This window comes from Pipistrellus kuhlii, unplaced genomic scaffold (genome assembly GCF_014108245.1).
Source record: "Pipistrellus kuhlii isolate mPipKuh1 unplaced genomic scaffold, mPipKuh1.p scaffold_m20_p_2, whole genome shotgun sequence".
NCBI lineage: Eukaryota > Metazoa > Chordata > Mammalia > Chiroptera > Vespertilionidae > Pipistrellus > Pipistrellus kuhlii.
The window spans coordinates 76,137,865-76,164,680 of NW_023425515.1; the positions used below are offsets into that span (position 1 = coordinate 76,137,865).

The 26,816-nt window shown below is 38.1% G+C and overlaps 2 protein-coding genes across 2 annotated transcripts in view; both read right to left on the reverse strand.

Moving 5' to 3' along the window:
• The window catches only part of NSUN3 (NOP2/Sun RNA methyltransferase 3), a 67,265-nt gene extending 53,041 nt beyond the window's left edge, over nt 1–14,224 (reverse strand). Inside the window, exons 1-2 of the mRNA XM_036448276.2 lie at nt 14,099–14,224; nt 13,292–13,401 (exon numbers count right to left, since the gene is read on the reverse strand). Of these exons, the coding sequence (XP_036304169.1) occupies nt 13,292–13,401; nt 14,099–14,113 (125 nt within the window). The 5' untranslated portion in view covers nt 14,114–14,224. The remainder of the gene's footprint in view (nt 1–13,291; nt 13,402–14,098) is intronic.
• Nucleotides 14,225–19,967: 5,743 nt separating this feature from the next.
• The window catches only part of ARL13B (ADP ribosylation factor like GTPase 13B), a 70,480-nt gene continuing 63,631 nt past the window's right edge, over nt 19,968–26,816 (reverse strand). Inside the window, exons 8-10 of the mRNA XM_036448274.2 lie at nt 26,290–26,406; nt 25,086–25,154; nt 19,968–20,215 (exon numbers count right to left, since the gene is read on the reverse strand). Of these exons, the coding sequence (XP_036304167.1) occupies nt 20,139–20,215; nt 25,086–25,154; nt 26,290–26,406 (263 nt within the window). The 3' untranslated portion in view covers nt 19,968–20,138. The remainder of the gene's footprint in view (nt 20,216–25,085; nt 25,155–26,289; nt 26,407–26,816) is intronic.

Sequence of the window (26,816 nt, forward strand, 5' to 3'; positions counted from 1 at the left end):
CAGTGAACTGTACAGTTACAGTCACGGAAGTGATCAGTGGACGGCTTAAAAATCACTTATGAATGGTGCAGGCTCTCACCCCTTCCTGCAGCAAATTTAACTTCTTAATGTTTTATTTAGTCCAATAGTTAGATCTCTTGACAATCATAGGTTCACATCAACTGGCAGATGATACAGCAGGAAATATTTAATTGCTCTACCAGCTGACCTTTCTAGCCAAGTTATTTGGCAGCCTCATTAACCATCGTCAATTAAATAAATTCCAGCTGCTGCTCACGCTGCAGTTGTCCATGTGAGGAATGGCTGAATTGAAATGCAACATCTGTGACTTGAAGTGTGCCACATGAATTTCCATCAGGGGCTTATCTGTAAGTCTGCTTTCTCCTTTTTATTATGATGGTGCGTCTTAGGAGCCCAATGCGTCTGTTTCAGTATTCTAGCAGGCGTCTTCAAACTGCGGCCCGCAGAGGAGTCTGATCTGGCCCGCCAGGTTTTTTGGGCAGTGAGCGCAGCCGAGGTGTTACAGTAGGAATTAGTAGTTCATATAGTCCGGCCCTCCAGCTCTCTGAGGGACCGTGATCTGGCCCCCCCTTTAAAAAGTTTGAGGACCCCTGTGAGGACGACAAACCCTTTCTTTAGTGATGTGCTTCACCAACTTTAGCCTGCATCAAGTGTCCATAAAAGATTGTGAGGTGCTAATGCCAGAGTTTTGGACTCAGGAGGTCTGAGGTGGGGCCTGAGAATTTGGATTTCTAGTTAGGTCTCACGGATACTGATACTGCGATGCCAAGAATAGGCTGTGGGGACCACTGCATTAAAATGCACCTCAAAGGGAAATCTGTGAATGCCACTAATGTAAAGTTTATGTAAGTCCATCCTAACCTTACTCTGCAAACTGGGTAAAAATCTACCCAAGGTTTAAGCCATGTAGTAACAAGGAAACAATGGTTAGAATCATAACGAATAGACTGGAGTGGCTTGTCTTACATCATGTGCCACCCCTTAACTGACAAGGGTAGGAAACTTCCAATTGGCTAATATCTGACAGGGCAAATCTTCATTCTTATTTTTTTCTTTCTTCATAATTTCCAAAACTACTTCATGTTTATTCTTTCAGATGATCTTTAGAGTCAGGTAGTCAGTTTAAAATAATTATAAAATATTTGTGTAGCTAGATAGTAACCTTGATTAGAATTGTATTAAATACACTAAATTTGGGAAGAATTAGCATGTTTATTGTATTCAGTACTTCCAAAACTAACCACAGTATTTATTCATCTTTCTTTCAGATCCCTTAGTAAAGATTATTAATCTTGCACAGTTCCTTTTAGCCTTAGTGTATGAAAGGATTGTTAGCCTAGGAACACTGCCGATGTTTTTATATCATCCACTATCCTGAAGGATGAGGAGGAATTAGCCATAAGACGCAGTGAGAAAGGAAATTCCAGGGTGAAGGCCCATGTCCAGGCAGGAGGTATGAAGAACAGTGCATTTGGGGAATTAAAAGCAGTCCGTTGTGGCTTGTGAGAGACAATTATATGAGTCAAGTATAATATGATAAAGTTTTAAAACTGTATCTTGTAAGTGATGGGAAGTCACTGGAAGAGTTTAGAGGGGAAGCTCATTAGACTCAAAAACAAGTGCTTATGGCAGAAGAAGGCAAGAATCTCCAAAAAGTATTCTTTCATTCTTTAACCACACCAACAAAATACAGCCTTACTTAGAACAAATACATTTCCCCATCCCTCCTAACTCACACCCAGCCCTACTGACCTTCTTGAATTCCCTGCACCAAGTTTCCTCAGCCTTTACCAGATCCAGTATAGTGTTCCCTCTGCATAAAATGACCTCTCCTTTCACCCACTCGTAGCCTGGCTGGCTCTTCCACTCTCTACCCAGGGGAAATTTAGGCTGTATCTCCCCAGGGAAGCCTTCCTACCTACCACCCAATCCACCTCATCCAGATAAAAATATTAATAATAAAAATTACTGGTTAGATGATGACAATGTGCATTCTACATGCTTACATCATTTAACCATCACAACTGAGGCTTTCAGAGATTTGACATTTTACCCAAGGACACATTGCTATTAAAAAGTACCTGATTCAAAATCTGGCTGGCTTCAAAGCTTAACAGGGGTGTGAGACTCTGGTACTGTAGCATTAATGTATACAACAGAAAGGAACAAAAAACTTCTACCCTAACCTTCACCTAGTGCCTGTGGCCCTGCCTTCCTGCTATTGTCTCTTAAAAAGGGAAGAATTGACACATGCTGCAATAGGACCAAGTCAATGAAAATACTGTGCAGGCTGCTCAGGTTGGTGCTTCCTAGTCTCAAGAGAGGAAACTGGTGTATTAATGTGGGTCTCAGCTACCTCTCTCTCTCTCTCTCTCTCTCTCTCTCTCTCTCTCTCTCTCTCTCACTCACACACACACACACACACACACACACACACACACACTCTACTGGCAGGTGAACTCCCCTCCCCCGATACAGACATGCACACACCCTCCAGTGCTTGAACTGGTGGATCACAACCAGGGGCTAGCAGGACAGAAGCTACTCAAGTCTAAAGCTCTGATGGATGGGCTACGGTCCAACAGACAGCAGAGTGAGTGTACATCAGAAGACTCAAGACAACGCTGGCCAGGTGCCATACTTCAGGCCTCCTCCCAAGACTCATGAGGAGGAGTCTGAAGCTGCTCCACTTACTCATCTCCAAAGCCAGAAGTTCAAGTACACCAGTAGCCGGCAGAACTGGGACCCAAAAAGTCGGTGGCTGGCAACTATTTTGCTAGGATATTCACTGATACCATTGTAAAAACAATGATGTACCCTCTGGCACATTTTCAGTTGACATCAAAATCTTCACCATATGTTCAAGAATGTGATTTCCAGTATACTGTAAAAAACTGACATTTTAAATGCTATATTACTTTTTCAAGTGTATCCCATAGATCCTAAATATCAGAGTGATTTTGAAACCCATCGTTGTCCATTTAAAATTTCATGGACTATTCTTGAACAGATGAAAATTTCACACTGTTCCTTTTTCTCTTTTATTTACATTCTATTTTCCTATATAACTTTATCCTAATATATTACTGTGCTTTAAATCTTTTTTTACTATCCTACTAGCATACTTCTTTCACACACACACACACACACACACACACACACACACACACTAAATTTGCTTTCAACGTGGCCTTAAATTTCTAAATGTTAAAATGATAACTTCTGAATTCACTAATAAATATAATTATTAACAACAGCTGATCAAAATTTGGTTACAAAGTATTATTCAACATAAAAAGGGAAGACTGATAGAAAACAAATCTCTTAATGAAATTAGTGTTTGTTTTTTCATATATCCAGGGATAAATATACCTGGTGCTATGATTCTTCAGATATTCTCATCAACTTTAGCCCTATTTTGTGATTTTTATAAGGACCAAGAAAAAGCCTCACTTAAATAAGTGGGTGAGAATTAAATACATTTGTTATAGATATGTCTCCCTTTCGTTGAAATTTTTCTAAGTTATATTTCCAAATAACTTAATAACCTATCATCAAAAATATTTTAATTCTAGCCAGTTTGGTTTAGTGGATAGAGTGTCGGCCTGTGGACTGAAGGATCCCATGTTCAATTCCTACCAAAGCACATGCCTGGGTTGTGGGCTCGATCCTCAGTAGGGGGCGTGCAGAAGACAACCAATCAATGATGCAGTCTCATCACTGATATTTCTATCTCTTTCTCCCTCTCCCTTCTTCTCTGAAATCAATAAAAATAAATTATTTTTTAAAAGGTCTTTAAAAATATTTTAAATGACCTGTTAGCTGGCAGGGAAAACAATGGAACCTACCTGACCTGTCAAAGAACTTTAGTGGTAAGTTACTTAACTTTCTAAACCCTTACAGTGACATTCCAGTAGGCTGGCCTGTGGAGGTGCTGACACCCAGAGGAATACAGTGCAGAAGAGTCAGGGTGGGGAAGGTGTGCCCTTCTTTGTAAAGAAGGAGAAAGATAATTATATAAGGACAGGCTGGGAAAGAATATTACCCCCTTAGGCACATAGACAGCAGAGTAATTTTCAAAAAAATTATGTGGAAGTTGAGGATATGAAAGTTGACTGTTATAATTTGATTGGGCTTAAAAATTGCATGGTATATTATTTGCACAATGTTTGTCATTTAATAGCATGATTTTCATTCAATTTTTCTCTGACGTTATTCTTTTATTCTTCTATTATCCATTATAGCTTCCTACATGAGAACATTTTATCCAGAATGTTTCATCTAAAAATTGCTAAGCACAATTGGTATCACCCTGTAGATCACAAATCCAATAAATTTTCATGGTTAAAAAAATAAATCCCTGCCCTGACTGGTGTGGCTCTTTTGGTTGGGGCGTTGTCCTGCATACCCGTCAGGACACATACCCACGTTGCTGGTTCAATCCCTGGTCCGGGCTTTTAAAGGAGGCAACCAATCAATGTTTCCCCCTCTTTCCCAACCTCTCTCTAAAATCAGTAAAACATTTTAAGAAGATACGGTGGAATACTATGCAGCAGTAAAAAAAAAAAAAAAAAGAAAAAAAAGTAGAAGAAGAAGGAACTCTTGTAGCATCTGCAACAGCATGGATAGATCAGGAGAATATGCTAAGTGAAATAAGCCAGGCAGAGAAAGGTAAGTATCACATTATCTCACTCATGTGTGAAATCTAATGAACAAAATAAACTGATGAACAAAACAGATCCAGAGACACAGAACCATGGGACAGACTGATAGACTTCCATGGGGGTCTGGGAGGAGAGAGATTAACAAAGAACGTGTATGTGTATATGCAGAGCCCATGGACACAGACAACCGTGTGATGAAAGCTTGGGAGGGGTGGGTGCAGGGAGGAGGGTGTCAATGAGAATTAGGAAAGGAAATAAAAAAGTTGTCAGCAGAAAACATTATTTAGTATAATTAAGGAAAATAAGAAATTCCTAATAGAAGCAGATCATTAAATGATATAACTGCCTTTTCAAAGTAAACTTCTGGTCACATATATTAAAAAAGGCCAATGTTGATATGAAACTAGCTTTCAGGACATTTCCTCTGAAGAGATGTTGCATTTGAAGAATGCCCAGTATGACAAGTCCAAATGCATTTCACAGGTGTCACAATGTCTTACCATCTTCGTGCTTCACGAACACCTTCTACAAGATTCCTCTAATGGTTATGCTTATTCTTATTCATTTACTTTCAAGTTCAAATCAAGTCTCAGAAATTTGAACTAGAGAGGAACTTGGAGATGATTTCATCTCTTTCCTTCCAACTCATTTCAGATAGGATTTACTGAAACCCAGAAAAGTCTGATGACAGGTCCAGTGTCTTCATCCAGGTGATGAAAGGACCAGACTGATTGAAACCCTAGATGCATGCCTCACTGCCCATCGGTGTTGCTCTCATCATGCCACCTGATCAATGATCTTGCATGGTGCCCTGACAACTTCTTTGGAATTCCATACTCTCAATAGCCATCTGAGTGCATTGCATCTGGACATCTAAAGAACAAGTTAAAAAAGAAGCAGGAATATGTTCATGGAATTCAGAACTAGCCAGGCTTTGTCTAAGATACAGAACTATTATAATGGTCAACTGACATGAAGGAGGCAACGGTTAAAACAGCAGGTTTTGTAAACTGTAATGAACCATACAAGGTCATAAAACCTAAAACATAACTATTAAAAGTTTCTTAAGGAAAAACCTAAATATCTTGTCAAAAATGTAGGTATGCCACAAAATATCTATGCCAAATTTTACCCACTAAGAAGTTGATTGGATACATTCTAAAGATATATTAAGTATATATTGTTAAGAGTAATCTTATAAAAATATAACTGAGATAGAAATAACCTGAAATTACAGTAAAAATGTAACCAGCATTTGTAGAACTTTGGCTGCTTTCTAAAACTGTACCAAAATGCTAATTCTAAGAGTAAAGGGTTAAATAAAAATCATAATTTCATATTTTCATTTAATTAAGAAATATGCTTTAAAAAGAAAAACACATTTCTAAAAAAATTATTTTTGTTTTATTGCTATTATCCACAAGAGGGCGCACATTCCCTCACTTTTAAAGTCTGGGTTAGAAATGAAGAATAAATCAATTCACGCAAATGCACCTACGAATGTTTTCCAGCTATTTCGTTTTTATTCTTCAAAAATTCTAATGACAAGCATTTCCTCCTACTCTTTCTTGGCATTTTTTCCTCATTGTCTCTCACAGAAGGGCAACCTATGTCCATATTTGTTATCCCCAGTATCTCAGATAAGAAGTCCTGAGTGAAGGTTTTTGTTTCTGGTGGCAAGACTGAAAACACCGCACACAGGGAGTCCCATCTGTAAGGAAAAGGTGAGAATACTCCCGAGACTGGGACTCCAGGCCCTTCATTGCAGCACATTTGGTAGAAGAAAAGGCACAGACTTTCGAGTCACAGGTCTTCATTGGCAAAAAACTGAGACACTTGGCAATTTTTCTAACCTCTGACTAGGAGGGGCTGAAAGTTTCTATCTTCCAGTGATTTGCACAGATTAATGTACATAGAGCCAACATAAGGATAAAGCAGAAACCAAACTACTAGTCATTTCTGCTTTCCCCAACTACCTCTCTCCAGTCCACCCCTGCCCCCTTCAAATTCTGACTGTGTAATCTGGTTATACAATATTTCCCCTCTAAATGTGAACTATGTGAATTCTGGGTTAGTGAAGACAGTATCCAAATAAGAAGTATTTACAGACAGGCCAGGCTTAACAGTGGCTTCCCTGTCCCCCGACCATGCTTTCTTCCTCTTCCCTGCCCCATGTTTTCTACGAAGTGACCCCAAAAATTCCCAAAGTTCATAACACTTCCAATTAATCCTCCCTCATATATATTTGAGGACAGAATATATAATCCACTGATATATCCCCAGTGCTTAACAAAATGCCTGGTATATAAACACTAAATTGTGAATAAATAGATGACCTGCCCAAATTTTAAGGTATTAGTTCTTAAAGACCCTCCCTTGACAGGGAAGAGACAGCAAGTTGCTAAATTATGACAATTCAATCTTGAAAGAACTATAACAGTTATGTCAATAAATTGCAGTGGAAACACAAAGAGCATAATCCCATTTACAATCGCACCAAAAAAATTAACATACCTAGGAATAAACTTAACTATGGAAGTAAAAGACCTGAATGTGGAAAACTACAGGGCACTGAAAAAAGAGATAGAGGAAGATATAAACAGATGAAAGAACATAACGTGTTCAAGAATTGGTAGAATCAATGTCATCAATATGTCCATACTACCCAAAGCAATCTATAGATTCAATGCACTCCCCATTAAAATACCAACAGCATATTTCACAGACCTAGAAAGAACTCCCCAAAAACTCATCTGGAATTAAAAAAAAAAAAAGACCCTGAATAGCTGCAGCAATCCTGAGAAAGAAGAACAAAGTAGGAAGGATCTCAACACCAGATATCAAGCTGTATTACAAAGCCACTCTTCTCAAAACAGCCTGGTACTGGCACAAGAGCAGACATATAGATCAATGGAATAGAAATAAGAACCCAGAAATCGACCCAAACCTCTATGCTCAATTAATATTCAACAAAGGAGGCATGAACATAGAATGGAGTCAAGACAGTCTCTTCAATAAATGGTGCTGGGAAAATCGGGCAGATACATGCAAAAAAATAAAACTAGACCACCAACTTACACCATACACAAAAATAAACTCAAAAATGGATAAAGGGGAGACTCAACAAGATGGCGGCATAGGGCAGACACCTGAATGCAGCCTACCACAACAAGTTTGAATTTAGAATTGAAAAACAGGGGAAACATCACCCTGAGGCGCTGGACGGCTGGCTGAGGGGAGGCTCTACCATATGCGAAGGAGAGAGAAGGCACGCTGAACTGTGAAGGTACGGAAAACTATGCGTGAAAAGGCGACCACCTGACTTTGCAGCAGGCTGGCTTGCGGAGCGCAGAGAGGGCGGGCCGAGTTCACTACCGGCTTACTCCTGGCGTGCAAGAGGACTGACAGCTAATGCGTGGCTGGCTTTCTTGTTCGGGAGGAAAACAGAACCACCCTATTATGCTGATAGATGGCCCCAGATAGGGAGAGGCCAGACTGTTGGGCAGTGGGCAGAGATCTCTCAGAGGTGTGTGAAGCCAGCGGCCATTACTGCGAGACTCAGAAAACAGACCCTCGTGGGGAGGGCTGAATAAAGCTTGTCTGCACCACCCCAAGACTAAGCCCCATCCAAGCGGAGCACAGAGGCCCTTCCAGTGGCTAGCTTTCTCATTTGCTGCCAAAAGGACTCTCCTAGGGAGTGACAGACAAGAATCCAAAGCTTGTCTGCGCCTATACCAAAGAGGCAGACAACCAATTGTGCGGGATTCAACAAAGCTTGGCTGTGCCACCCGAGACTCCGCCCATCCAAGCGGAATACAGAAACCCTCCTAGCTGAGACACTTCTGATCCTCATAGCCAATTAGCTTGGAGATCAATGCTTCCCAGTGATACCAACAACAAGCAAGGCTTAACAACAAGACTGCACACACAGCCCACAAAGGGCTACACCAAGACTGTCTATCTCAGGTAACTGGGATGCTAACTCACTGAACCATATAGGACACTTTAGCACACAAAGCCACCCTACCAACTCAGGGAAGCTGTGAAAATGCCAAGACAAGGAAATAGAGCACAAACAAAAGAAATGGAGGAAAAGAAGAGACTGGATATAGAGCTTCAAAACCAAGCTTATAAGGTTTTTCAAGAATTTCCTAGAAAAGGTCGACAAGACCTATGAGGAGATGAAAAGGGATCAACGAGAACTATAATAATAAGGATCAACAAGAAATAATAAGGGATCAACAAGAAATAAAGAATACACTGTCTGAAATAAAAAATATTATATGGAGTCCTAAAAACAGAATGGAAGATTGCAAGAATCAAGTCAAAGATTTGGAACATAAAGAGCCAGAAGACACTCCTCCGCAGAAGCAAGAAGGCAAGAGAATCCAAAAAGTTGAAGATAATGTAAGAAACCTCTGGGACAACTTCAAGCAAACCAACATCAGAATTATGGGGGTCCCAGAAGATGAGAGAGAGCAAGATATTGAAAACATACTGAAAGAAATAGTGACAGAAAACTTCCCCCACCTGGTGAAGGAATTAGACTTACAAGTCCAGGAAGCGCACAGAACTCCAAACAAAAGGAATCCAAAGAGGACCACACCAAGATACATGATAATTAAAATTCCAAGAGCAAAAGACAAAGAGAATATTAAAAACAGCAAGAGAAAAGCAGGTAGTTACCTATAAAGGAGCACCCATACGATTGTCAGCTGATTTCTCAACAGAAACCATGCAGGCCAGATGGGAATGGCAAGAAATATTCAAGGTGATGAATAGCAAGAACCTACAGCCAAAAATAATCTACCCAGCAAAGCTATCACTCAGAATCAAAGGCCAGATAAAGAGCTTCACTAATAAAAAAAAGCTAAAGGAGTTCATCACCACCAAACTAGAATTATATGAATTACTGAAGGGGGTTCTTTCGGAAGAGAAAGTGAATAAAGATAAAAACTATGAACAACAAATACCTAACTATCAACAAGTGAATCTAAAAACCAAGGGAATTAAAAAAAAATCTGATGAACAATATTGACTGGTGAATATAATAGAATCAGAGGTATGGTAGGGGAGTGGACTGACGATTGGCAAAAAAGGGGAGAGGGGGGTGTGGGAAGAGACTGAACATAAACTGGGCACCTATAGATGAGGACAATGGGGGGTGGGGAAAGGACAGAGGGTGGGGTGGGAACCTGGTGGAGGAGAGCAATGGGGGGGGGGGGGGGGAGAATGAGCTTTTTTACAGCAAAAGAAACCATCAACAAAACAAGAAAGCCCACTGCATGGGAGAATATATTTGCCAATGTTATTTCTGATAAAGATTTAATCTCCAACAGGGAGCTTATACAACTTAACAAAAGGAAGATAAAGACCCAATAAAAAAATGGGCAACAGACCTAAAAGAATACTTTTTGAAAGAGAACAGAAGGAAGGCCAAGAAACATATAAAAACATGCTCAAAGTCACTAATCATCCAAGAGATTCAAATCAAAACTGGGTAGAATCTCACACCTGTTAGAATGGCAATCATCAACAAATCAACAAATGACAGTGCTGATGAGGATGTGGAGAAAAAAGGAACCCTCATGCGCTACTGGTGGGAATGCAGACTGGTGCAGCCACTGTGGAAGACAGCATGGGGTTTCCTCAAAAAACTAAAAATAGAACTCCCATTTGACCCAGTCTTCTTACCCAGTGAAACATGGGTAAGGATAACTTTTCCTTGCCACAATGCGTGATAATACGCAGTGTGTATTATCACACTGCCAACTATGGAGGCTCACGGGAGCCTCAGTGTCTACATTTTATTTTGCCTCAGCCATAGGAAGATGACAGCCAACCAGCCTTATGTGGCTGATCTTCGGCCCCTCCAGAGGTTGGAGATCAAAAGTCACAGGCCATGGACATAAAACTCTGGGGAGGGAGGGGGGGCCAAAAAAAATCAATAAAATATATAAAAATAAAAAAATAAAAAATAAATAAAGATGAAAAAAAAAAAAAAAGTCACAGGCCAAGCTGATGTTGTGGCTCAAGCCCCCAAGAAAACAAAGATACTCTTAGGCAACGTATGGCAAGTATAATACTTAGAGACCACCTCTAAGGACCTAAGGGAAACGGCAGACCTGTATTTGAGTAAGGGTCATTCTTTACTACAAAGGTAGTGAAGGCATAGGAAAGAAAGGAAACTGCTAGATGGATGGGATGCCTTCAATTGAGATAAAGTATGCAAGTAGCAAAGAACAAATTAGAATTGGAAAGGAAAAATAATAAGACGCTTTTTAGTTTGCTTGGCATAAAACTAAGTGAAGTTACCAGAAAACACTTAGAAGTATGGGACTGCATAGCTTGAAATGACAGCGTAGTGAGGGAAGGTTATACACATGCCATGAGGGGGCTCACTGAAGGAGAACGTGCAGGCAACAGGTGCAGCAAAACCTGAACCAGGGTAGACTTCAACTTTAAAGGGCTGCCCAGAGGGTGACTGTGCAAGAAAGTTCATCACAAAACAATAACGTTAAAATAAATGTTAAATCTTTTCCTCTACCACAGGAAACTGAAAACATTGAGCAAATTACTTTCTAGGTAGGACTAAAATACCCTCACCTTTCCCTGGAAGTAGACTGCAAACTAGATTGGACACATTATGTCTTGTAAATAAACAGCCAAAAAACAAAAAATTTTTTTTTCTTCCCCCATGCTATTTTTCATGCTCAGACTACTTTCTAAGCCGAGAAAGCCTTTATTTTGCCTACGGCAAATTTAGCACATGTTTATGCAAAACTTAAATTACCATGAAAACCCAACAAAAAGGTAGATGAAGCAGAAGGCACGGCTAATTAAATGGCTTTGAGGTTCACTGCTCATTTTGTTTAGGGTCAAGTAATAATTATAAATTTGACTGAGCATATTGAAGACAAAAATAGCTCATTACAGGGTATGGGCAGCCAGATTTATACAGGCCAGATTACTATAAAGTCCGAAGACAATATACCTCCTGAAATCTGTGGTTTTTACCAATAAAAAATCATCCATGTATGTATAAACACATCACAGGTATGAGAAGCATACAGAATAGAATTGAACAGTGGAAGTTCTTAAATCAGAGAGCTTGAACACTAATCTCAGCTCTGGATGAATTTAGGAAATTACTTAAACTCTATGTAGTTTCCTCAGGTTTGAAAAATGGGAAACAAAACTCATGAGTTTGTTCTGAGGATCACAAAGTTTGTATTGGGTGGCACATAATAAGCATGCAACAGGAGTTTGGTTATTTGGTTGAATACATTGCATACTGAAAACCTCATGAATTTACTGTTCACTATTCGTTCTTTCTCATTTCTTCTCTGTGATAGAAAATACCCATTTTAAAAAACAGTTTTTTGGGGGAGGGGAAGCACAAAAATAAAGTACAATTTTATATTACAGTATTTACAAGTTATAAAACCAGTTTAATTTGTCCTAAAATTATCTCACAATCACCTCAGACTCAATAGTCAAGACTTAATCTCTTTGTTTTAAAAACAAAGAGTTTTTAAAAAGTGCTTTAAACTGTCCTTTGTAAAGAAGGAATGGTCATTGAGTTGACCCAACAAGAGATGATTGAGACAGCCATCTAATCAAGTTCCAGATATTATCTATAGCCATGTAACTTTTCTTCCCTGAGCAAAATGCACCAGGTTTTTGTCCCTGACTTCCCAAGCAATGCTCTCTTCCCTCCGTCTAAAATGCCTGGCTCCTTTTGCCAAGGTAACTCTATTAAGTCACCATGACCTGACTTCTCCACAGGCCTTTGCTGGCACCATGAGATAAGACCAGGTACCCCTGCCTATTTCTATCAGGATACTCTGGAATTAGAGGTTTACAAAGCTTTAACCATGTCCCCTCTCCCAGTGAACACCAGAGTAAAAGTGCACTGAACACAGACTGTCTTGCTCTTTGCATCCCACAGGGCCCGGTATGTGAGGAACTCAGTATGAAGAGCTTACGGAGGAACATTCTGAAAAAGGAAAAACTCACTAAACATACAAATCAGACTTCCCTCACTTACTTCTATGGATTAAATGCTTATCTGTTTTCTATAATGCATTTAAGGAATCTTGTGTATACTGTAAATGCGTGCGCAAGCTCGAATGTGTGTTCCAAACATAGCCAGCCATATAGAGGGAAGAAATACGATTGCCAAAAATGACTTTAACTAAGATAAAACAGTGCTAGTTTTAAAGGTGTGCTGTATTATCTTCTGAATTACAGAAACAGGTCAAATATCCTCAAAAGCTTAAAAAAGATTTTTGTTACAGTACAGTTAATTCTGTCAGATTGGTGGGCATTCCTGTTTCAAAGATCAAAGCAATTGTTCAAGGCGAGGGTATAACAACTTTTGTTCACTACAGTTTTTATCCCCCTTGCTATGTTTCTATGACTTAACCTACGTACTTCCTCCTAGTTCTTCCCTTCCGTAGCCTTGGTAGAAATCACAGCCAAGTTCAGACTCCTCTATCTTTTATTCTCACCGCGCCCCGCCCCCAAGACGTTGCCTTTCTTATTCTACTGCAAAGATCAGAGATGAATTATATTAACCAGATCCAGAGGTGAATTATACTAACCTTACTGCACTCCAGGCATCTCCAAGTTCTTTGGAATACTGTTTGTCAAAATGGTCCAGTACCACTCTGCAAATCTGTTTTGTAAGCTTCCCCTCTGATTTTGCTTTCAGCTATGATGATAAGAAAAAGTTGCTGACACACTCTGATATTACAAATTTATTGAACGTCAACATTAGCAGTCTTTTTTTCTTAAGGACACTTGAGATAAGCACTGGCTCTTGCCATGGGAGCAGCACCTCACACGTAAGCAAGCTGCATTACCGTGCTCTACATACTGATTTTAAAAAGTGTTTCTCCGATGTAAAGCGACGGTAAAAGCAGCCTAGTGTTGTTAGCACAGAAAGCCAACTTAGGCGAGTCATTTCAGGGGTTAACAGAACTGGGTGAAAAGCACATGGGAAGGCGGTTTATTATCCTTGGAGTGTTTTTCTAAATGTAAAATTAATCCAAAATAAAGTTCATTAGGGAGAAAAGTCACTCTGGTTTCCTCGGAGACGTCCTCGCTATTCTGATTCATGGAATCACCCAAGAAAAGCGTATCGAGGGCCCGCTACGTAGCAGGCCCTGTGGTGTGCGCCCGGGACGGGGCAGGGACCGCCGCGCCAGCCCGCGGGGAGCCGGCGTCCAGCGGAAGCGGAAGCGGAAGGAGCAGGCACTCGGGGCAGCGGGCTGGGATGCACACGGGTTACCGGAGGCGCTCCGGACACTGGGACCAAAGAAACCCAGCGATCCCCCAAGTCCCCTAGTCCCAGGCCCCTCCGGCCCCGCCCGCCAGGCCCTTAAGTAAGCGTCCGGCCCGACCCTCACCCGGGTCAACACCATCCCGCCAGGAGACGCCAGACGAGAGGGCCACACGGTCCAACAGCTAAAGCTCTAGGGAACCAAAAGCGCCCGGCTCCGGAGTTCCGCCTGGCCGTCTTTGCAACTTCTCGCGAGATACTGCTTTGCCAGCGCTACCGAAATCTCCCCAAAGTGTCATAGGTATCGCGAGAGGCACTCGCTGAGTGGCTTCCATCCGCGGCTGGAGGAGGCGGAGCCTACGCCCGGGGGGCGTGCCCGGAGCCTGGGGGCGTGGCCGGGGGCCCTGGGCGGACTGTCGTGGACCTCAGGCCGCCCGCTGGGCCGGCTTTGACTTTTGTGCTCCTGGGGCTCCGGAAAATTGTTTTTAAACGTTCTCAGAGGCGAAGCTGGTTGTCGAATTAATCTACCAAGTCCCACAACTTCCCCGTGAGCCCAGATACGCAGGACTCAGGATAAAAGGATGGATATGGGGGAAGAGAAATTGTCACATTTCCTAGAGATGGCCCATTGGGATAATCCTTTTCCTTTAATGAGAGGGTTAGATGATAGAATTGATTAAAATAAACAAGTAGAGCGCTTAGCACAAAGGCCAGGAAACAGTAAACGCTCCAAGGTTAGCTGCTGCTGTGCATTATTTTCACTATCGTGGTCTTTATCAAGTTCTGATACCCAGTGCCTGAAGGTCAGAATGACCCTGCACAATGGCCACCAGCCCCTCCTGCGTGAAGGGCAGCGTTACTGGTTCTCAGGTGAGGACAGCAGTTTAATTTGCTCTTCAGGATCACTCTTTAGTTGCTCCCTGTAACAGCAATCAGCAACCTCACAGAGAAAATCAGTGCTTAATGCGATCCCTGATATTTAATGATAAGCAACATGATTTTGAGACCCTGGACACTCCAAATATCAGTGTGGGTGTATACGATAGGTGCAACTCTTAGGACCATGTAAACAGATAAATGTTATTACCACTAATGTGATTTGAAGCTTAATATATTTATTTCAACAAGTTCTCTAGTAATCTTAAAATAAATTTTGGCTTGGTGGGAGATAAGATACAGTATTAAGAAGTAAAATGAGCATTGTGAAAATGCTCAAACCACAAAGCATATTCACTGTTTAGAATAAAGCATCTTAGTAAGAAATTACTACTAAACAGGAAAGTATTATTATTTTACAATCTTAAGCAACTTTATTGTGAAGTCATTTATCTAAGAAATATTTCAGAATAAGTATACTTTATAGACTATCTCCTATACTGTTCATGAATTTTCATATTTACATAAGACATCTCTCAAAAACCTTCTTGTGTATATAGAGGTGTATGTGTCAAAAGTAAAGATAGACTTTATAGGAAAACAATCTGACATTTAAGAGAACATCAGGATGGCAGAAAAACACAGGAGAAACCTGCCATCAGAGCAGGAGAACCAAGCAAAGTTAGTTACAGGCACTTGGACTTGGACTTCAGGTAAGAGTAGCTAGTTAGCTAAGGCTCTCAATTTAGGCTTCCAAAGTGGTGTGTACTGATTCCAGGAGTCAACCCACTGAGACGGGAATAAACACAATAGCTTGTATTTTAATTTTATCTAATCTTTAAAAAATGCTTAGGGGGATGTATGAATGTATGAAGTACAATATACAGTAGTAACTATTATGGGCCGAAACTTATGCCCTCAAAATCCATATGTTGAAGCCCTTAAATCCCAGTCCCTCAGAATGTGACATATTTGGAAATAGGGTCTTTCTAGAGACGATTAAGTTAAGAAAAAAAAAAAAAGATCATTAAGGTGGATCCTAATTCAATCTGACTAGTGTCCTTCTAAATCACGAGGAGAGAACTTACACAGAGACAAGGCCATGTGAATACACAGGGAGGAAGCCAAGAAAGAAATATTCCAGAAGAAAATATTCCTATACCTTGACCTGGAATTCCAGACTTCAGAATTATGAGAAAACTAAAGGTCTGGTGCAGGAGACTCGTGCACTGAAGACGGGGTTCTCTCAGCCTGGCCTGCACCTTCTCGCAGTCCGGGATCCCTCAGGGGATGTCAGCCTGCTAGCTTAGGCCCCAGGAATTGGGCCTAAGCTAGCAGGCTGACATCCCTCTTGCAGTCTGGGGGCAGTCCGGCACCCCTTGCTCTTTACCGCCTGCCTGCAGTGGAGGTGGGAGAGGCACCAGTCTCCATTGCTGCACTCGCACTCGTCAGCGGTGAGCTAGGCTTCCAGCGTACTGACTACCAGGGGGCAGTTTCTGCGTCGAGTGTCTGCCCCCTGGTGGTCAGTGCACATCATAGCAACCAGTCATTCCGCTGTTCCATCAATTTGCATATTAGCCTTATATAGGATAAATTGCAGTTGTTTAAGCCACCCAGTTTGTAGTACTTTGTTATGTATACTCAAAATGTTCACTGAAAGGAATGCATTGTAAAATTTGAAGACCACTGATTCATTACCTAAGTCATATATTGTTTCCTCATCAGCATACAGGAGAAATATACAACTCAGGTTCTTAACATGCAAATTATTTTCATTCTGTTTTCCTTTAGTTATAAGCTAATCCCCTTATTAAAGAAAATTCATTTATGATTCCCTATTTTTTTCTCAAGAGGGATTCTATTCTTCTGTTTCCACAGCTAAAGAATTATCACTATTTTGTTCATTTATACCACACTTTAATATGTATTTTTTGAAATATCTGAATTTTTTGTTCTTTGGATCATCTGGACTATATATTTTTCCTTTTTTTGGACTATATTTCTTGGTAAATTAGTCAGTATTAACAGAATCTGATTTGCAACATATACTCCTTTACAGAAAAACTTATGAATTAAAGCAAGGTATTACAATTTATAAGTTACAGCTTTATATGTATAAAGTTTCAATTCTGATAAATTTTTGCTACCTGGAAGCACTGGATTTCTTCAGTGTGGAATGGGAGAAATTGAATAACATAAATAGCTTGGCATATAGAACCAAGTAAACTAAAATGTTGTCTTAGTAAAAGATCATTAGTAAGAAATCAACTGCAAATATACTGACTGGCATAATCTACAGTTGAATGTCTCTGAAGTACTAACAATATTTTAAGTGAATTCTATATTGTCGTTCATATGACATTTAAATGAGTACTTAATTTTAAACTTGCATAACAATGGCACTTAATGTTTTAAAAATTTCAAATTTTCTTCCCCATTATAAAAGCAAAATTACAAAAATTAATTTGAAAATTTGAGGAAAAAATACAACTAATAACTCTAAAACAGGCACTGTTAGCATTTTGCAATACTTTTTTCTAATGTTGTTTCCATACAGTTTTATAATTGAAATCAATTATATATAATACTAGAGTCCTGGTACATTAAATCCATGCACTGGCCGAGGGGGAGGGGGGGAAGGGGGAGAGCCGGAGGGGGGGGGAAGGGGGGAAACGGGGGGTGTCCCTCAGCTCAGTCTGTGCCCTCTCATAGTCTGGGGCTCTCTCAGTCCAGAACCCCTTGCTCCTCACCTCCTGCCACCAACGCTGTGCTGGCTAGCCATGAGCCGGCTTCTGGCTGAGCAGCACTCCCCCTCTAGGAGCCCACTGACCTCCAGGGGCAGCTCCTGCATTGAACGTCTGCCCCCTGGTGGTCAGTGTGCATCACGGCAACAGGTCATCCTGCAGGTTGTTCTGCCATTTGGATATTAGGGTTTTATTATATAGGATTGTATATATGTTATAATGCATTTTACATATAAAGGCATATAGAATTTCTTTTTATATAAGTAAAAAGATATCTTTTGGTCAGTATCTTTAACTTAAAAAATGACAGACATCAAATCATAGAGAATCATAAGATGATATGATCTGATTTTTAACTGTTTTTAAATTATTTCCCACATATATGAAACCTTTTGCAAAGTTTTTCAATGTAAAACAGGAAAACATTTTAATCTACCTACTTAAAATATCTTGCAACAATTATATTTTAAAAGCTTTCTATTATTTTATTACCCCAAATAATTTAAATTTATCAAATGACAAGAGAAAACAGAATACTGATATAAATTGTTTATTGTTGAAATTGTCATAATTTATGATATATTAAGAAAAATGCAGCATATAACAAAATAGGCATTTTATTAAAAGCCACCTCGACTTACAAAACTTATTTTAAAGTATTTTTAGAATGCTTTAAGAATAAAAATTAATTTCTGAGATATATGAAACTTCAAAAAATATTTATTTCAATATTTATTGAATTTCACTTCAATAAATATTTAATTTCAAAATTTATTTTAATTAAATGGGCTCAGTGATTATTGTATAGTACAGTAATCACAAGTTAAAAAAAAACACATTTATTCTCAAACTAGATGAATCTTAAAAAGATGGCAAAAGTATGAGTTCAGTTTCTTTTTTAAATGAAGAAATGTAAACGTTACAAAAGAAATAAAAAAGATGTACAAATGAGTTTTTTTCCCCTAAAATCCAGTTCAAAATTTACATGTCTCCTTGTGCTGATTTTCCTTACATTTCAGCTGCCTATCTCATTTAGGTTATTATGAATTTTATATCTGAAGTATTGATAGAATGCTAGGTTGGTTCCATGTACAAGACTTAATAAAGCTGACTTGAGTAATAAGTGAAATGATTAATGAAAGTTCAGGAAGTTTAAAATTGGAATAACAGATGATGCTCTCAAGTAAAACTTTCAAGTAATCACACTAAACTGCCTTAACATACTTATCTTATTGTTGTCAGTACAAATTACCAAGCTGACCAATTCTGACAAGGTTATATAGGAATCACACCGTTTGTAGTATTTTTACCTTGATAGGAATAAGTGCTTTCAGTTAAATGCAACATTTGAATCTACTCCTCAAAACATACATCTAAAAGCCAGAAAAATAGAGAATCCTATAGATGCCATTCTTCAGTGCAAGAAAAATGCTATTATTTTAAATTGAGAAATTATTTTGGAATTATTTCTTTATAAAAATTATTTTGGAATTGTTTCTTTATTCTTGCTTTAGTACCCAAGTATATCCCTGTTATGAAACAAGTTTCTGAACCTTCAGGAACTTTTTCAGTCTTTTTGCCTTTAATTTCAAGGCACTAAAGAATTACAATAACCTATGAGTCACTGCAGCTGCTGATGACAAAGGAGTGACAAGGAGCAATGATCTCTGAAGGGTTTCACCTTTTAAATAGGGGTTTCTTGGGACTTTTAATAATATCTTGCATAAAATTTTTATTTTATTTTTTCAAGTCTCTTTTATTAGAATCATCATCAAAGAAAACAACTACAAAAAAATTAACTCTGCTTGGGTAGTGCTTTCAAATAATATAATTTGTTAGAATAAAAATCTGAGAATTTATTTTTTTAAATATTATTTTAAAATTAGGTCAAATTAGTATGTATACTTCAAGAACAATACTATTATAAAATATATCTCAAAACATATAAATATATCATTTGTATAGTTAATGTTTGTCCAGTACATGAACTCTATTTTCCAGATACAATTTAAACAAAGCATCTATAGAAAAGTATACAGTCAATATCATAGTAATTAAAATTCTTAAACAAAAGTTTTAGAAAAATATAAAAAGTTAAAAATTTAGGTTATAAATTCCCAAGAGTTCCCCTTCCATGCACATGTATCTTGCAAAAAAGGTTTACGGTACAGAAATAAAGACTATTAAACAAATAGTAATGAAAGTGTGCAAAGTCTATTGGCTTTTTCTGAAAGGTTTTCCTTCAGGAATATGCCCATGAGTGGAGATGTATAAACCAGAGTTAATTCTAACTCTTGGTAATTTGGTCCATAATGCTCATCCCATCTGCTGGTTTTTTATTTTATTTTATTTTATTTTATTTTTTATTAAACCACAAACAACATGGATAAGTAATTATCAGATCAGTGAGATCTTTGGTTATCAATTTCCTCACTGAAATTGCTATGGTCATCTTGTCCCAGTCACCAATGTACAGGGTTTTATTTTTTCAGAAAGGTCTTCTAGTTCATCTTGCTGATATTAAGACGGCTCATCTGTACGACTTGGTTATGAGATCATGTCATGAGCATCACTGTTTGGCCTCTGTCGCACCGCCAATGGAGGCAGTGGCTTCCCATAAAAATCTATGTAGAGAAAGAATAATACAAATACCAAACTGTTATGGTAAATAAATATTTCTGACACAATTCATTATTTGCCAACTAATACCTTAAAAAATAAAAAAAGACTCTGACTTGACAGATGAAGCATGAAAGAAAAAAATAAAAATCCAAGAAAACTTGAATAAATTTAAAAGACAACAATAGAGTAAATTCTTAACTCTAGATTATAAATTAATCTCTACTTCATTTAGTAAAAAGCTATACCTAATGTATACATTATTTGTTTCCAATTACACATTCAGATTAGAAGAAAACAAATAACAAATACTCTCAACAAATGGTCAAAGCCCTGATAAGTCAGTATTTGTACAACCCATGTTCTTACTCAATGGTGATTTCTTCTAGGTATTTTGGGAGAAGAAGTAATTAATAATCTTAGTGTACGGTAAGTAAGAATCACAATGATGCTTCAAAATAGTACAGTGATTTAGGACTTTTATACAAAAATGTCTTATTAATAAGTTCCTATCCCTTCATTATCACAAATTGGCTTATAAATTTAATAGCATATCTAACATTTCAGTAATTAATTGCTTTCTGGCTTATTCCCTTGAAATTACTCTAGAAGCAAAGATCTTCAGGATCATGTAAGACAAATATACTGAAAATGTATTAGGGGCCCATTTCCAATTCGGCCTGTGTCTATAGTTTAGCTAAGTTAGTCCATGATACTGCTGCCTCAATATTCATTTTGTTTGGCCAAGGGACCTGTGGAGGACCTTAAACAGAGAGTAGCTCTCATGCAAGCACATGCAGAGCTGTAAATAAATGTAAGTTCTTGATATGACTTCCCCAATGGCCCTATGCTCAACACTATCCCTTGCAGAGCTTCCAGGGCCTTTTTTAGATAAGACCGAGGTGGAACTTAACAAAACTCCTTTATTTGGTTTGAATTGACCAATGTGGCCTTCGCCTGAGAACACCAAAGCATATCACCCACAGACCCTAGTAAAGGCAAGTGCCCAGGTCCTGCAGCTCTCTCAGCCTGCACCCTGCCCTGGCGCCCACTGTGGACCCTGGAGGCATGCTATTACTTCCTCCAGGACTTGTGAGGAATAACTTCTCTACTGCAATGTCTCTGGTGGTTTTCCAGGACCCAAGCTTACCATCCAGCATGCAGGGGCTCTACTTAACAAATGTCAATTTAACAAAATTCTATGAGCATTTAAGGAAATTGGAAGTCATCACTCCATCTTAAGATGAAGTAATAGCTAAAAAAAAAACTGAAAAATCAAGAATTCTTCCTGGATCTGTAAGGGGGAAAAGGAGTCACAGGACAAACAACTGCCTCAAATATTGGACAAACAGACAGGCAAACACAGTGAGTCTCAATTTACTGGAGACATTCATGAACAGAAACTGCCAAGGGAGCCAGTGTCCAACTATGAAAACCTGGCAAGAAGTATTTTTTTCATTTCCCAAAATATTATTTTTGCAGTTGATTTTGTATTCTTTGTCAGAAAATTTAAATCATTCTACAAAGTATGTTTCTTATTGCCTTAACTGTGGGATATATAAGTTGATCTCAGTGCCTAAATGGTATGACCAATTTAATTAATACCCATTTTTATAAAGCACATGTGTCAAACACAAGCCCCGCGGGCCAAATCCATCCCGCCAGGCCTTGCAATGTGGCCCGCACCGTGCTGTCATCACTGCACTCCGCTGCGTTTCCATCACAATGACAGTTTATGACTGTTCAGTAAACCATTCGGCCCGCGATTTAGGCTGGATTTTAGATTTTGGCCCCTTCTCTGATTGAGTTCGACACCCCTATTATAAAGGGTTCAAACACTTTTAACATGAAAAACTGAAAAGTAGTAATACTAGATACAAAATTTTATCTTTGTTCATATTTTAAATTTGAAAATATAGTTTGTACATTTGGTGTTTTTTAATAAATCTGATTTAGTTCTCATAATGTATAATACATAACATATTGATGAAGTATGGACTGAGTGTTTACAAAGGGAATTTAGATTGTCTCTTCTCTGAATGCATTTGTCTTATCTGTTACACTGAATAAGCAGTACAGATAATAAAAGCAATTAGAAAAGTAGAATCAAATTGCTATGAAAGTAAATGTCTATAAAAAAAAAAAAAAAAGCAAGTAAGAATCTTCCTTTAAAATTCTCATCTGCCCAAACTGGTTTGACTCAATGGATAGAGCACCAGCCTGCAGACTGAAGGGTCCCAGGTTAGATTCCTGTCAAGGGCATGTATCTTGTTTGTGGGCACATCGCCAGTAGGGGTTGTGCAGGAGGCAGCTGATGGATGTTTCTCTCTCATTGATGCTTCTACTCTCTATTCCTCTCCCTTCCTCTCTGTAAAAAAAAATCAATAAAATATATTTTAAAAAATTCCCATCTGATGATACAAAATTGTTTTTTATCACAATACATTATAAGTACCAAGCCAATTACAGTTAATCTATAATTATCTATGCTAGTTCATCATGTATCTGTCTACTTTCCATGAACCAAATGCAAAAAAAAAAAAAAAAATGTTTATAAAATTAGGGGATGGGGGGGAAACTGCAATTATATGCAAAACATTGGCACCTATCAGCATCTCAGATGATCTCAGATAAACCCTAAAAATCTATTGGTTTTTCATTTTATGTATTACATATGCTTTATTTTTTTTAAATCCTCACTGGAAGACATGCAGAGAGAGAGAGAGAGAAAGAGAGAGGGGGGGGGGAGGGGAGGAACATTGATGTGACAGAGTGGAAAGGGAGGGAGAGAGGGGGAGCGAGAAGCATCTATATGACACATCAATTGGTTGCCTCTGGCACATGCCCTGGGGCGGCTGGGGATTCAACTTGAAACTTAGGTATGTGCCCTTGATTGGGAATCAACCCAGGACCCTGTGGAGCACAGACCAACACTCTAACCACTGAGCAACACTGGCCAGGGCTTCCTATTTTTTTTTTTTTATCTTCAAGATCATTATTTTTTTCTGCTTCCAAATTCTTCTAGTAAATTTTACATTTTAGTTATAGTTTTCAGCTTCAGAATTTGTGGGTTTTGTGTGGTTTTTTTTTAGGTTTCCTGTCTCTTTAGTGATATTTCTATTTCGTTCACACATTTTTAAAAATTTTTCTCTAGATCTTCCTTTAGTTTTTGAGTTTCCTTAAGATTATTGTTTTAAAGTCACTGCCTGCTGAATCTGCCATTAAATCTTTTTTAGGGACAAATTCTTTTTAATATATTTTTACTTTTGAATGAGCCATATTTCCTATTTCTTTATATGCCTTGAGATTTATTTGTTGAACACTGGATATTTGAATCTAATTATGTGGTAATTCTAGAAATCAGAATCTCCCCTTCCCCCAGGCTTTGCTTTTTCTAGTCGTCGTTACTGCTTTTATTTATTGTTTTTGGTTGGTATATGCTGCCTCTATGCTGAGGATCAACCTGAGGTATAAATTTAATGTATTTTTATGTGTTTTCCGAGCTTTTCCTTAGGTTGTACAGTCTGTTTCTTTTTTTTTCTTTTTTTCTTTCTTTTTTTTTTTTTTTACAGAGAGGAAGGCAGAGAGATAGAGAGCTAGAAACATCGATGAGAGAGACATTGACCAGCTGCCTCCTGCACACCCCCCACAGGGGATGTGCCCGCAACCAATGTACATGCCCTTGACCGGAATAGAACCAGGGACCTTTCAGTCCGCAGACCGACGCTCTACCACTGAGCCAAACTGGTTTCGGCCAGTCTGTTTCTAATTTAGCTAATATACACTGTTGTTTTTTAATGTCCTGTTCTTTGACGTTTGACTCCTTAAAGGGCAAAAGTGAAAAATGAAGGAAAAATAACAGGGCCCTGGGAGGGGCCTTATAAAAAGAAATATTTCATTACTGATCTGTAGTATTCTTAAAAAGAGAGCAAAGAGCGCATTTATATTTACATACTTTTTGAATGAAAGTATTTCATTCAGTTTGATATAATTTCAAATTATATAGTAAAATAAAGCTTTTTTAAAGATTACACTTCTGACCCTCCCCCTCCCCCCCATAAAGGGGTCTCTGTAAGAAACCAAAAACTCTAGATTGGGTAAACAGTGTCATCAAAAAGCAAATTGGATGTTATTGATGGAGAAATTTATTGAGCTATAATATACATATATTATCCTTTTGCATTCCGGAAGTATTTCTTTGAAAGAATTTGGGCTGACGAACTAAAATTAAAGCTTCTGCCTGGGTACAAGGCCCCAAAAGGCCCTTTCTCCAGTTTTCCAGTTGTGGAGTTCTAGTGCCATATGCTGGCTGGACTATCCCTTATATTAATTTCATCCAAAAAAAAAAATTACTTTCTTGAGGCAACAAAGCCTTTGTAATAACTTTCTAGTTAGCCGAAGTTTATTTAATATACTTTGATTAGTCTCTGATTCTACAACTGTGTTGATCTTTTTACTTCATTTTAATATTCAGCAGCTTGGTGTCTTATTAGAAGCAGAGGAAGAGCAATTATATGACATCGTTGAGTATACTGAGTACATACATATAAGATAATGCAGTTTTTAAGCACTATAACTGTAATGTCTATTTAATTTAAATTGCTGTAAAGCCTTTCCCTATCCATCACTATTTACATAAATATATAATGAATGAACATTTTTATCTCTGTATTCTAAGGTAAACATCAATTCAAATTATTCAGAGGCAAAGAGCATTAAGAATAAAACAATTAAATAGAAAAAGAAGACGTATAATAAAAAAGGATGGCTATAGATTTGAAGGGCTTCCAAAAATAAAAGTTTGCTAAAGTAATGAGGTAAAGAAAATTGAATGTAATAAGTACAGATACTTGAAAACTGATCCTTTTACATTACCATTATGACGTGTTTCACCAACAGGCTCAAGTTTTGGAAGTCTAGTGACTTTGGGTGTTCCCCAGCCAACTAAAGAAAAAGAAAAACATTTAAAACACTGTTAAATAATACATATTTAGATTGGTTGAGAGGATCCCTCCCTGGACAGGAATGTATATAACATTTTATGTCAATTCCTATATACTGAATGGCACAGTACTGAATAACCATAATCCCATTTTAAATGACTTCTAATTTAAGCTGATAAATTGAGCTGTAAGCTGATAACATTTGCTTTAAATTTTTATTTGCCTTCAGTTAAAAATATACTCATCTTCACCACTACCATAAAAAACTTTAGGCTATTGTTGTAACCCCCACCAGAGGCTATAAGAAATGTTTACTTATTAAATGGAATACTAGAAATGAGTCTTCAAATAATTCCCAAAGGAAAATGTTACCATCTAAAGCACATGTGTCAAACACAAGGCCCGCGGGCCAAATCCGTCCCACCAGGCCTTGCAATGTGGCCCGCACCACGCTGTCATCACTGCACTCCGCTGCATTTCCATCACAATGACAGTTTATGACTGTTCAGTAAACCATTCGGCCCGCGATTTAGGCTGGATTTTAGATTTTGGCCCCTTCTCTGATTGAGTTCGACACCCCTAATAAAGCCTTCTGGCTGAGCTAAAAAGACACTATAAACATATTTGTTTAGGTATTTATTGAGCACATATAGTATACAAGGTACTGTCCCAGCACTTTACATGCAGTATTCCATTTAATCCTCATAAAAAAACTTAGGAGGTCAGTATGTAAGTTGAAAATATAATGAAAAAATTCACATATGTTGGTTTCAAATGTTTACTTTCAGGATGAAAGATCAATTTTTTAAAAGCTCATATTAACCATCCATTCAGTAAGCTTAAATTCCTTTTAGCATCTGTGCAATGATATTTTAAGTAAGATTTGAATCCATTCTAGGAAGTGCCTGCATAAGATTTTTTTTTTAACTTATTTTTTTACCTTTACATTTTGATTGTTAAAAAAGCAATAGGTAACTTACGTTGATAAATTATGAACGAGAGAGAGCAAAGAACTCTAACTTTTCAAAACATCACAAAATAATGAATATACTGAATAAAAATTACATAATTACTTTCTTTTTCTTCATTATTTAAAGCAGTATTTCTAAATTCAGTATTGATATTAAATTACTCACCAGGAGGGGGCGGCGGGGGTGGTGTTGGGCTCTTAGGAGCAGAGTCATCTGTATTAACGGGTTCTACACGGTGACTTCTTTTTATTCTTAGTCTCTTAGTTTTCTTTTTACTGTTATCTACAGAATAAAAACATGGAATTGGGGAAAATTAAACTTCTATAATAAAAATTAAGAACAGAACTAGAATATTGATATTATTACCATAGAAATATACCTTGAATTCAACTCTGAAATTATTACTAGTAATGAAATGTGAACTTGCTTTTACTAAGAATTAAGTTATTTACCCTAACCAGTTTGGCTCAGTGGAAAGAGCATCAGCCTACAAACTGAAGGGTCCCAGGTTCGATTCCGGTCAAGGGCATGTACCTTGGTTGTGGGCACACCCCAGTGGGAGGTGTGCAGGAGGCAGCTGATTGGTTTCTCTCTCATCGATGTTTCTATCTCTCTATCCCTCTCCCTTCCTCTCTGTAAAAAATAAAATATATTGAAAAAGTAATTAAATTATTAATGTTTCCTTATTAAAT